At 37.8% G+C, this 12,033-nt stretch overlaps 1 protein-coding gene and 1 long non-coding RNA gene across 2 annotated transcripts; both read right to left on the minus strand.

Moving 5' to 3' along the window:
* Positions 1 to 898: 898 nt before the first annotated feature.
* Positions 899 to 7,666, minus strand: LOC103706464 (S-adenosyl-L-methionine-dependent methyltransferases superfamily protein). Its single transcript, XM_008790564.4, has 8 exons — positions 7,443 to 7,666; positions 6,359 to 6,456; positions 6,132 to 6,272; positions 4,463 to 4,544; positions 3,815 to 4,008; positions 2,609 to 2,720; positions 1,490 to 1,603; positions 899 to 1,418 (listed from the first exon to the last, which is right to left on the minus strand). Exons 1-8 carry the CDS (start codon positions 7,626 to 7,628, stop codon positions 1,281 to 1,283), a joined length of 1,065 nt encoding a protein of 354 aa, XP_008788786.4. The 5' UTR covers positions 7,629 to 7,666; the 3' UTR covers positions 899 to 1,280.
* Positions 7,667 to 9,010: 1,344 nt separating this feature from the next.
* LOC148700714 (uncharacterized) lies at positions 9,011 to 10,922 on the minus strand. Its single transcript, XR_015971600.1, has 3 exons — positions 10,526 to 10,922; positions 10,394 to 10,443; positions 9,011 to 10,252 (listed from the first exon to the last, which is right to left on the minus strand). It is a non-coding gene; the product is annotated as an uncharacterized LOC148700714 (long non-coding RNA).
* Between the last annotated feature and the right edge of the window lie 1,111 nt (positions 10,923 to 12,033).

The following is a 12,033-nucleotide window of genomic DNA, read 5'->3' on the forward strand; positions in this document are numbered from 1 at the left end:
GAACATAAGGCTTCCCAGGTGATAATAACAGGGTACTCTCTGTTGGATTAAATGATAGGAACATTAGTTGGAAGAAGTCATAATGCATATTGTCAGCAGGTTTTTTACTGGCCTGTGAATATAATCTCTCAGATCAACCAAGGGCTAGAAAGTCACCAAATACAAACCACCTCAACAATTAATCAACTACAGAAGAGGTAAGAGAATCCCTGATCAGTACGTTTTTCTATAATCGCCTCGGTCCAGTCATAGTAGTGATAGACAAGCTCAGCTAAAAGAGCCATGATAGGAAAGAATAATCTAGGAATCTGATATCAGGTCCCACGCACACACACAACAGCTTGGTCTTCAGGACAGTTGCAGTGTTCCTTTTTTTTTTTCTATGGAATTGCAAATATCCATTGTGAAAGAGTTTGCATTGTAATGCCAACTTCTTGCTCCACCTTTGCCTGGCTGACAACTAAGGACAGTCAGATTATTTATCTGTTTTTACCGTTTATATAGAGAGGATTCTAAATCAATCCTCCTTTGTCATGGTGGCACTCCTCATGACTGTAGACCATGCTCTCTCTGTCTCTCTGTGCGCGCGCGCGCGCTTTATATAACCAAAACCCAGAAGTATTAATTGATTCACATAATTTTAGAAAAATTATGCAAAATAATTCAATAGAAGTACTTCATTGGTGAACGAGGTCCTAGTCAATCATCAAACACTCCTTGAATGAGCTGCAAGCATTTCTAAGTAGTAGTACCCATGAATCGTACATTCAGCCAAGCCCACATTCAACCTGTAGTATCCAAATCTGCTGCAACAACATTGCAGAAAAAAATGATAACGATATAGATGCTGCTAGAATTTAGTAGCAAAGAAAAAGAACAAATGCGATTGAGAACACCGTTAATGATAAATTCCCAATTTGGTAATGTGATTAACTGATTATAAACTGGTAATACATCAGATACCACCTTCTCTCAAAGAAATACATCAGATAACCTTTAGTATCCTCTACTGTTATCCCTGTAACATGATGTTTCAAAATAAAACAAATGACATTGTCATAACCGACCAGTTCAAAAAGTGCATATATAGTTACAAATGGTATTTGTAAATGGTTTTCACTAGGGTCTCTTGGTTCTGTCAATTAACCACCTAAAACAACTTCTCCAACTATTTGTTTCTTTCCAGTCCCATGTTCTAATCATTTATGTCATCTTAAAACAAGTACTTCAGAGTTGATACTGTTCCAAAATTTTCATGAAGTTCAATTTCAACTCCCGTGTCATGGTTTCTGTGCAGAGAACATGATGAAGGACCTTTGTACTTTGCTTGTGTAATTGATGAGACCGCAGGACTTGCACAAGTCTTCAATTTCTTTTTCAGTAAAATAGTTATAGCTGTTGTTCTCTTGCCCAAAGAACTGCAACAATCATGAAAATTTCATCTCAGTGGCAGTATAATGGAACGTGCAGTAAATAAGTGGCTGACTACCTGTCTGAGAGGCCTCAAAGCTTCAGAAGAGAATGGATTATTTAAAGGAGATGACAAAAAGGTGGTTGCCACAAATACACCGCCACTTCTCAGGACACGGCTTATTTCAGCAACCTGGTGAATATAATTAAAATCATTATGTTACAATAAGAAAATAAAAGAAAAGAAAAACTATGGAGAGAAGAATTCTGCACAAAAACAGAAGCAGGGTGCATATGAGAAGCAGTGTTACCTGGACACTAGCCTCCAGCTTCAAAAAATCTATATCAGATAAATATCCAAGTAGGATAGTCATCGGATAGTTGGATACTTATGAAGTTCATTGGTAGCCACTTTTAAAGATTGGAAGAGAGTTGAACTCTTCCAACAATGAGTGAGCAGTTTCTTTTTTCGAGATTTGTTAAGGATGTAGGTATTAACAATTTTGCAAAATATTATTTTGCTAATATTCTTAAGTTAGTAAGGAAGATTGAATGAGAAACATGTATATAGAAACCTTAACAAACAATGTCTTTTTAACATTTTTTTTTAATGTTTAAGCAGATATTTTTAAAGGTATAAATATATAATTTAGTTAAATTTGTATGTTATTCTAGTATCCCAGTATCTCTCTCCCTCTTGTCGAGTCAAACAATTGGATATCTGTCCTAATTCGCTTCTTGTATCCTTGTCCATGCAGCTTCGACAAGAAGCTAAAGTAGCATAAGAAAATCCCTTGTCATTGATAAGAACAAAAAAATATCATCCAGTGGCAAGAACTTTGTACTGTGGTTTGCTAACTCCAGCACATGGGTCATATCCCTTTCTGTTGTAATGATCTGATCTAATACTACGGGTCAATATCTTAGCATGTTGTCGTGACTTATAAAGTCAGTCCTGTCATCATTCTTATCTTGTATATGATTAGGTGCCCTATTTTGGATAGGAAGTACTAAAGAATATCACCATTCAATAACATATTAGATTATGAAAGTTCTGGTTATACTATAATTTAATTAAGAGCCAATTAGAGCTTTTCATAAACATGTAATGGGATGACAAACGTTAATGTTGAGAAATTCCTTAGATGGCACTAGAAAAATTGAAATGATAAAAATAAAGACGTGTTTGAGTACTTACTGCATTGGAAGGAGAGGGCCAACAGTGCAAGGCAGCCCCAGCATGAATGGCGTCAACTGAACATGATGCAAAGGGGAGCCTGGAAATGTCCGCCCTTACAAGAGCAAGATTTCTGTAAATTTCAAACAAAGACATTAGTAAAGACTAAATATTTCAGCTATGCGGAAGTGAAAGTAAGGTTCACGGTACAGTTGAAATTACCACTATGATGGTGTCCATAATTAGTCAAAAATTTTAAATAAAAGTCACATTGCCACCAGGCAGATGGATTTATCCAAAAGAAGAAGATTAGAGGGCACAACTCATTCACTAAAACCAAGCAGGAGAACCAGCCAGCTGAATGTCAGCAAGGCAGACAAGCAAATGACCACAAATAGGATTATTTCTGTTAAATTGGTCCGCAAGACATTTAATAAATTAATTTTCAGTTTCCAGGTGAACATTACTGTCCCCAAAGAGACCACCTTTTACTTTTTAAAAGACAATGCTATAGTAGACATTCTTACATTTGAATTGGTACAACTCAATTATACAAAAAAGAACAAAGTACAACAAATAATTAGATTGCAGTAGATAATGTTAATTGTTAATGATGATAAAATGGCCCTTCTTCAGGAACAAAGATTTTTACAACTTTCTTTGGGCATTAAGATGGACAGATTCTAGACAACCCAATAAGTAGCCTCTTCCATGGCACATTCATGTGTAACAGAACAAGGCTGGAGAAACTGAGGATCACATACTGTGCACTACCTTTGCTTCCTGATTGTGGCATCCCAACCTCTCTGATTTCAACATTCATATCTTTCCATTCATTAAGTTAAAGCACTAGCCCCATCATCTAAGCACAAAATTTAAATCTCTCTTTCCAGAAGGGGTCAGGCATGCAATTTATCTAGGTAAGCCTTTGCTTCTGCAACCAGTAACTGATGATATTCGAAGAGTAAGAAGTGAGAATTACAGTTATTGAGGAAATATAGCTGAAATGATGAATCAACCTGCCTGCTCAAAGGATATAACACATTTTAATTGTATATATTCATCATTGTGGCAATGGTGAGGCACAACAACAGTCTGCTACAGCCACCGCATTAGTTCATATAAAACTAAAAACTAGTATTAATCCTTAAACTGAATTTTTAGAATACAAGATGTTTTATAAAGACAAAAGTATAACCTAGGTAACATGATAAGAAATACACTTACATGGTGGAAAGAGTTTCATCTTGCTTAATGAACTCAAAGCATTGGCGAAGCATATTCTCGGAAAAATCCAATGCAATAACAGCAGAATAAGATCCAGATTTCGCAAATTTTCTTGAAAACAAGCCGCTCCCACAGCTCACATCTACAAGCAGACCCCCTGCTACAGGCTTGAAGTACTCTTGAGCCATATTGAACTACCAAAGTCAATTACAGACCTGAAATTTGTCAATCATTTGAAGTCTCTCCACTACAATGATATTCTGATCTATTTGTGAGACAGTAAAGTGTTTTTTTTTTTGTGTTGCATCATGAAAAAACAATTATGCACAGGAAAGATATCTAGTGGAATTTATAATCAATCAGAGTTTACAATAGATACTTAAAAAGCACAGAAAATATTATCTAAACAATGACAATGGAAGGATTTCTCAGATGTGTTTTCTTTATATTGCATCATGAAAAATAGATTATGCACAGGAAAGATATATAGTGGCATTTATAATCAATCAGAGTTTACAATATATGCTTAAAAGTATAGAAAATATTATCTAAACAATGGCAATGAAATTCGAAGGATTTCTCAAATGAATTTTTTAATAACAAAAATATGATGGAGGCATGGAGAAGCACAAAAGGCAAGGAAACAACCTCTTCATCAGGACCTGGGAAGCCACTCCGGTTGAAGTTCTGGCGCCATCCTCTCTCATAGAGGAATGAGACAATTGGGCTCCTAAAATAATCAGAAAGGAAGGGAGAGAAAAAGATAAAGAGCACATAGTCAGCAAATTATACCTCCAAAAGACCGGATATGTATAGAAATGGAAAAATAAGGTGTGCCCACCAACATGGTGAGAATATTATATAGTCAGAGAATAAGAAAACATCATGCAAAAACTACACGAGAAATGTCCAACGAACACAAATACATCTAACAAATCTCTTCATTTCATCTTTGAGGGAAAACATCCTTTCCAAGTCTTCCGCACTCCTTCAATCTCATATTGCCAGACTACCCACATGTTTTTAGTTTGATATAAGAATTCATCCTTTATGGGTCTCCATTGTCAATCTACTAATTACAAATAATAGCAGCAACAAAATCAACAACAAAGGCTTACGCTGCAATGGGACCTATCAAGAACACAAGTTTAATAAGAATGCTTCACAATTGTTAAGCAAAATTTTACTACATAATCCAGTTGAACCCTCACACCTTGTTCCAATAATACATGCACATGCCATTTGGCAACTAGAGGTGAGAGAGCTACCCCAAACAGTGCCTTTCTTTAGATTCTTGTACTGAATTAATTAAACAAGAACCATATATCTTTGTGGTAAAATAAACAAGATCATGTAATTTATAACGTTGGCTTAGACATCATTTTCTTTGGTGGAAAGACTATACGGTGGCTTCTTTCTCATAAAGATGGAGGTACCACCAGTGGTTGGCAAACATTGTGGAAGTGCATCTGGCGTCATTTCAGGCTTATGGCTGCACTGATTCTTCTTGTTGGTAATGCTTCACATCCTCTGCTTTTATTCTTATTTCTCAATGATATTGCCTTTTTACTGGATCATGTACAATAATAGCAATGTGGATGTAATTTTCTATTAAAAGTAGTGCAATTCATAATCTTCGCATTGGATGGACTAAGCTTCTTACAGCTTGAAAGCAGATTTGTCAAACCTAACAGCTAAAATTTGTAAAATTAGGATTCAGAGCGGAAGAAGGCACACTGTAAAGAGACAGGTAATTTATTATCATTCTTAATCACTACAGTTTGCAAAATCTGGGTAATTTAGCCCGATACATGATTCATATATTTCTTATATCTTATGATTTTCCAGGTGAAAATTTCTCAAGGAACAAAACTCTTCGTCTACTGATGAGTATATCTAGCAGTAAGAATTCACTAAACAAAAAGGTGATGAAACAATGCTAAATTTGATATAAGCTTCTATACACGACAAATATCACATGTGCATTTCTAATTTTCTAATGTATAGTCAAGCAATTCAAAGAAAAAAAGACATCAGCAATTAAAAATTCAACACAACGTGAAGCACTTGCAGTCACAGAATACAAAAAAACCAAAAACTGAGAAAGATAATTGGACATTAAGAAGAAGCATGGTTGTTAATGACATTGAGAGCTTCAATTTCATACGTTTAGCCATAATAAACTGACAATCCTCATCCCAACTATCTTGGAACCATAGATAAGCAGAGCAAAATAAAAAATTAATACCAGCCCAAACCCCTAAGGTAAAGTCATTAAGTTAAAACAGATGTAAAAGGAAAATATTCGTAATCATACCTAAATAGCTCGGTTCTAGTAGGCTTGAACTCATTGTACTCTTTTGTTCCTGAAGTAATAGTCAGATCCAAGTAGACATCTTTGCTGGAGAATGACTTGTTGCATTTCAGACACTTGAACCCAGACCTATAGATTGCTGGCCTGCAGCTCATAGAAGATAAAACAAATGCCAAAACCCAGGTGTTTAACTGAACTTTTCCTTGTTACAAACACAAGTTAATACTTACAAATTTAATCCTGAGGGTCCTTTTCTCGTCAGTGGTTCGTAGCATATTGGGCATGCAAGCAAGTCAAGCTCCAAAGAGTCCTGTTTTACTTGAGTATCCTGAAAAATCCAACAGGTCATATAATTTTACATGACCATGGAAAAGCAGCAAGAACATAACAAAAATCCAAGACATGCAGCCAAAAAGAAAAAGGTGATTCGAGTTAAAGTTTATATGATGCAAGTAAAACATGTCCCAGTGATTCAAATGAAATGCAGGCTTACATTATGTCTGAAAGCTTACAGCTGCAGTGAGAAATGTTGCATTCAATAAATTCTGTCAAACAGCAAACTGAAGCGACAAAGACACGGCTGTGCCAGATGGTGCATAAAACCACAAATAGATGATAGCTACCAGACAGAATTTCCTCTCTTTGTTGCATGGATCCATTCATGTTTCCACACTTTGGAGAGAATGAATAGCAGCAATTGCATTTTTGCTCAATCCAAAAAAAAAAAAAAAAAAAAGAGCGAAAGGCAGTTACTAATACAAAGAACAATGCTCAACATAAAATATTACCTGCATGATCCTAAGACCTAAGTCAAGTTCCAACTGGTGAAATTCAAGTAATAGGATGGTGAGGACAGTAGAAGGAAAAGAAGGCCCATGGATAGAAGCTGTTAAGAGTTTTTCTTATGCGAAAGTCAAGGTCTTTTTCCATTTCTCGGAAGTGTAGCCATTCAAACATCTGCACCCTGTGTTGGTGAAAACTGTTTATGATAACAATCGTGCAAATATCCAATGCTCGCAAGAAACCATCATCTCGCAAAAAATGATTTGCCACAAAGACTTGCATTCAAATTTTTCACACAACAACCCTAACCTAATCCTGCTTCATAAACCCACCTCATACTTCAAGTTATCAAACAGTTAGAACAACCACAAACAGATTTCATTGAGAAATAACATCAAATTACCAGTATATCTAAAATGAATGCTATAGACCAACCATTAAACGGTCACGCTATGATCCTACTTGGATATAAAAGAGTTGGACATAAGAAGAACGCTCCACTTTTGGAATCTGGATCAAGGCGAAGCATACCGGCTCAACGGTTAGCGCAGCGGCGGTGGCTCGGAGTCTGAATCCACGGAGGGAAGGGGGACTGAGGAGCGGGCGACGGGAGCGAAACCGGAGGGAATTCGAAGCTGATGCGCGGCTTCGGTGGTGGTGGTGGTGGTGGTGTGGGGCGGGAAGAGTGGAGGAAGCCATCACAGCTCTGGATTGCATCCTTCTCCACGCTCAGGTTTTGCTGGCCTGGAAGAGCACCGAGTAATTATACCCTGCACTGCGTCCACCACGTGGCCGTGCGCGCAGCCAATCACAGCCGTCTGTTCCTGTGGCGCTCGATGAACGAGGCCCGCAGGAAGAAGCGGCTGTGATTGGCTTCGCGCGCGCCAGCGTTTCGCCTTTAGTTTTAGATAATTTGGCCGGCCCATACGTGGCAGCCCAATATCCTACGATTTCTAGCTGGACAGCACCGGTCCAGCCCATTTCCTTATAAGTTCCAGGCGTCTATTCTAAATTTTGATGGATATTGTCCCTCATTGTAAATTTTCCCTTTCCCTTTCTTCTTGTTGAGCTAGTCAAATGACTTTCAACAACCAACATGCGAATTCATGTATCAACCACTCTGTATCTATTTCTCTATCTTTTGTACAGTATTTTGTCCTCTGATTCAGATGGCACTACTCATGCGAGACTAGCATAAGCTGCCGATGTAACAAAAAAAAAAAAGAGTTTACATGTCATAATTTTTTACTTGTACCAGTAAGCATGGTGGCTTTTTTTTTTTCTTTTTTTCTTTTTAACATCTGCCCGAGGATTTTCTAACTAACCAAGAATATTAACATAATTATCTAAACCGAGTAACAATATAAGAAACATGAAAGATACCTAAGAATGTAACATAACCAACCAAGCATCCCTAGATGACTTTCCACCATCTGTTTCGTCAGCTTCTCAAATCTGTCAACCTTTTCCTGAGTCCATTCACTGACACACCTTTCTATAAAGTAATGGATGCGAACATGGGCACGTAGAGTGCTATATTCTATGATTGAGCTAACATGGCATTGATCCCCCAGATAGGGTAGTCCTATTACACCATATCTTGACTGCAACCCTGGCAATCGGATATTAGTAATATTATCTGTTAACATAATTTTACGGATCATGTAACAACCTGTATCAGTCATAATATTTTTCTTTATTAGCGTGATTCTGTATCAACCTATATTATTTTTTTTTGTTAGCATGATGTTGTTAGAGTAATTTTAGGAAGCACATAATAATCCATATCACCCATAATATTTTTATTTATTAGTGTGATCATATATTTGCCTATATTATTTTTTTATATGAAGTTTGTACACCAATATATCTAATTCATGAGATGTGTCAAATCTAATGAAACATAGAAATAACATCATTTCTCTCTCTCTCTCTCTCTCTCTCTCTCTCTCTCTCTCTCGTTTTTTTTTTTAACTATTTTATCATTATCAATCAGTCGTGAGCACTGGCTGGCTTGGAAGGAGGACCTACAATATGCTCATGAGCCCACAATTAAGAGAGATCACCATCTCTTTTGCTCAGTTCACGAACCATCCTGCAATGTGAACTTGTGTTGATTCATATCTCAATTTTTTTTACCCTGGTTGAAAACGATTATGCACCTAATCCATCGCAAAAGACCTCGATCGCTTTTAATTTTGCCTCAGGTGCTCCGTCCCTTTTTCCTTAAATGTTGGAGCTCGTTTGTCTCGGCCCTATTCAAATCGCTAGGTGATCAAATGCTCGACATGATATTAGTATCATAGCAGCAATAGAATATTTGGTGCTTGCACAAAATAGGGGACTCGTCCTTGAAACCTGCAGCATTTTCTGTGCGCTGTCCAACCTCTTATCTTTCTTTCAGTACTACTCCGGGCTATTTGTTTTAGTTGTACTTCAGAATATATTATAGAAGTCTTTTCGGGAGAATAATTCGTCCCTCCTACGACTCTGTGGAAGAGATGCCAATAGATGAGCGGCTTCACGAATAAGGTCCTCTCAGCTGCCATCAACTTAATTCTCTTGGATGGCGTCCTTTTCACGGTCAACTTTTGCCTCTTTGCTTCTCTCTCTCTCTCTCTCTCTATGGATGACCATGAGGTTTTGAGTGGAAAGGAGGGTCTGGTTAATGGTAGAACCTTGCAGTCTTTTTTTTTCCCAACTAAATCACCAGCCTATAATGTGGTTGCCGTATTGCTTGGTGCTTTTCCTACATACCAAGGATGGCATATAATGAATGGACAACCAAGAGTTAGAATGCTTTAGGAAAGTGATATACAATAATATACATTAAGAACTCATTGCATGAGAGTAATATAAGCATTGAGAGACTTTCATATGTGCAGTTTGGCATCATCGATTTATCAAGAAATGAGAAATGAAATGAGAAAAAGAGAGAGGAAGGTTTTGGATACATATAAAAAAAAAAAAATCATAGAAGTGCTCTTGTTGTACCATATAGTTAAACTACATCAAAGATGCTCATAAAATTACTAATTCTCACACTCGCTCTTGCACGGAGGTCATTCAGGACATGCTAACTCTCGAAGATGAGAGAAATAAAAGATGAGAGATAGTCATAAAGAAGAAGTTTGATGTGAGGGCAGGAAGTTGAGGATCAACTAATGGTGCTTAGACTTGTGATCCCCAGGTCCATAATAATCTTCATGAAACCTCGGTAATCTGGGGCGAACTCCCCTCATAGTCCTTGAAGGCCTTCTCCCAATAATAGTACCCAGACAACGTCCTTTTTCTCCACATAGAGCACCCTCATCAGCACTTTCAATCAAACTCCCTTTTTCCTATTATCAATCACGAAAACATCTTTTCAATATTTGTTTCTTTTTTTTTTGAAAATAAGAAGTTAACAATTTTACTAACTACTGAATCAATATACTGCTCTACGCAGAGTAGAATAAAAGAAATATAGCTTTAGTGCTCACATATGTTCGCATGTTGAAGGCATCATATGGTTGTGCTTCTACATGGATCCCTGGAGAAGAAGAAAGAAACTAAGCAACCAATTTCAATAAGCAAGGCAACGCAAATGAATGGGGAATGGCTTTTAGGGTTACCTTGAGCTGTGATGGACAGTACTAGTAGTAGTAGCAAAAGGGTGCACGCCACTAAGGAGGAGAGCCTCATTCCGAGAACCCTGAGCTTCAAATAAGTATAAGCGAAAACGAAGGCAAAGAAGGATCGCAAGAGCTGAGGCTAGAGGCCTATAATTTTGAAGGTTTAATGGAGAGTGGGTTCTTTTCTCCTCTCCTATTTAAGAAGTTTGAAAGCATATGTACTGATGCTAGAGAATATGAAGCTAAATCTTTTGACCGCATTAGTTTTGCTAAAAAAAATAAACCTAGATTTTTCTCAAAAAGTGCAAATGTCAAATATATATTATATATACTTGTAAACTATCATTCTTTTAAGCAAGGGTGTTCCCACAAATTTTGGCCATTCCCAAGCACCCTAACAGTAGGATCCAAGTTGATTTTGGCCAGATCCGTAACCTCAAACTATGCTCCAAATTCTTTCCTATAGATCTTCAGAACCTGCCCAGATGACAAACTAACGGAGATATAGCCCTACAATTGGCACGTAAAATTATTATTATTATTTGATAGGCCGGATAGATCATACATTTCTAGTACAAGTACATTCAATAAAATTAGTAAACAAGAAATAGTTGAGGAAGAAAAAAATCGTGTCGTAGCTGTTCTACAGAATATCTTCAGGAGGCGACCCAATCAACTAGGAGATATATATCATCTTTGAAGGGTTTTTTGGTAAACTAGAAATTGAAACTTTAAAAACTAGGCTTCATTAGGTCACTAATCTATAGGTTTAGCGGCGGGTCCGGGTAGTACGGTGGCCACGTACAAAACTTGCCGACGCGAGCACTGCCGTACTCCGGCGTTGGCTGGCCGTCGTCGCTTATCGCGAGCTGCTCGTCGGGTGGGAAACACACCAGGACACGCTGTCACACCGCGCCCGGTGGTGGGCTATAAACGGTGATGGAAGGTGCCACGTTGCCATCAATCCATCACGCGGCGTGTCTCCACTTTGCCCGGCAATGGAGACGTTAGGCGGCGACCATGACGGGCCATTCGATAATGGCGGCTTGTCGTACCAGAGAATGCCCTAAAAATGTAATTATACTCGAGCTTTTTAACTAATCATGCTTGCTCTGCGTGTTTTTGTGGTAATCCGCTGCTCCATTTTCTTTACTGGCCTGCACATCACCTTGGTTTGTGAGACCTTTGACATTTCTTATTTGTTCAGGGGTTTTATCTCATCTCTGGAGCAGAAGAAGCTTTTGTTTTCGTTTTTCTTTTTTAAGTTCCTTTGTTGATTACCTCTCCTTCTTCTTTCTTCTTTTGTACAACAGTAACCCACAAGCACCGAACGTAGGTATAACCAACAAAATCAGAAAAGAACAAATAATACAAAAACTGAGGCACAGACGCATATATGGTCACCCAAGATGAATCTTCCTGAGTGATGGGCTGCAAATGAGGCCATCCAGTTGGCTACGCTGTTCACCTCTCTGTAGGTGTGTGTGGCCCACGAGAGGTCATTTTCG

This window comes from Phoenix dactylifera, chromosome 11 (assembly GCF_051530095.1).
Source record: "Phoenix dactylifera cultivar Ajwa chromosome 11, Ajwa_hap1_PhDact_Kaust_v1.1, whole genome shotgun sequence".
NCBI lineage: Eukaryota > Viridiplantae > Streptophyta > Magnoliopsida > Arecales > Arecaceae > Phoenix > Phoenix dactylifera.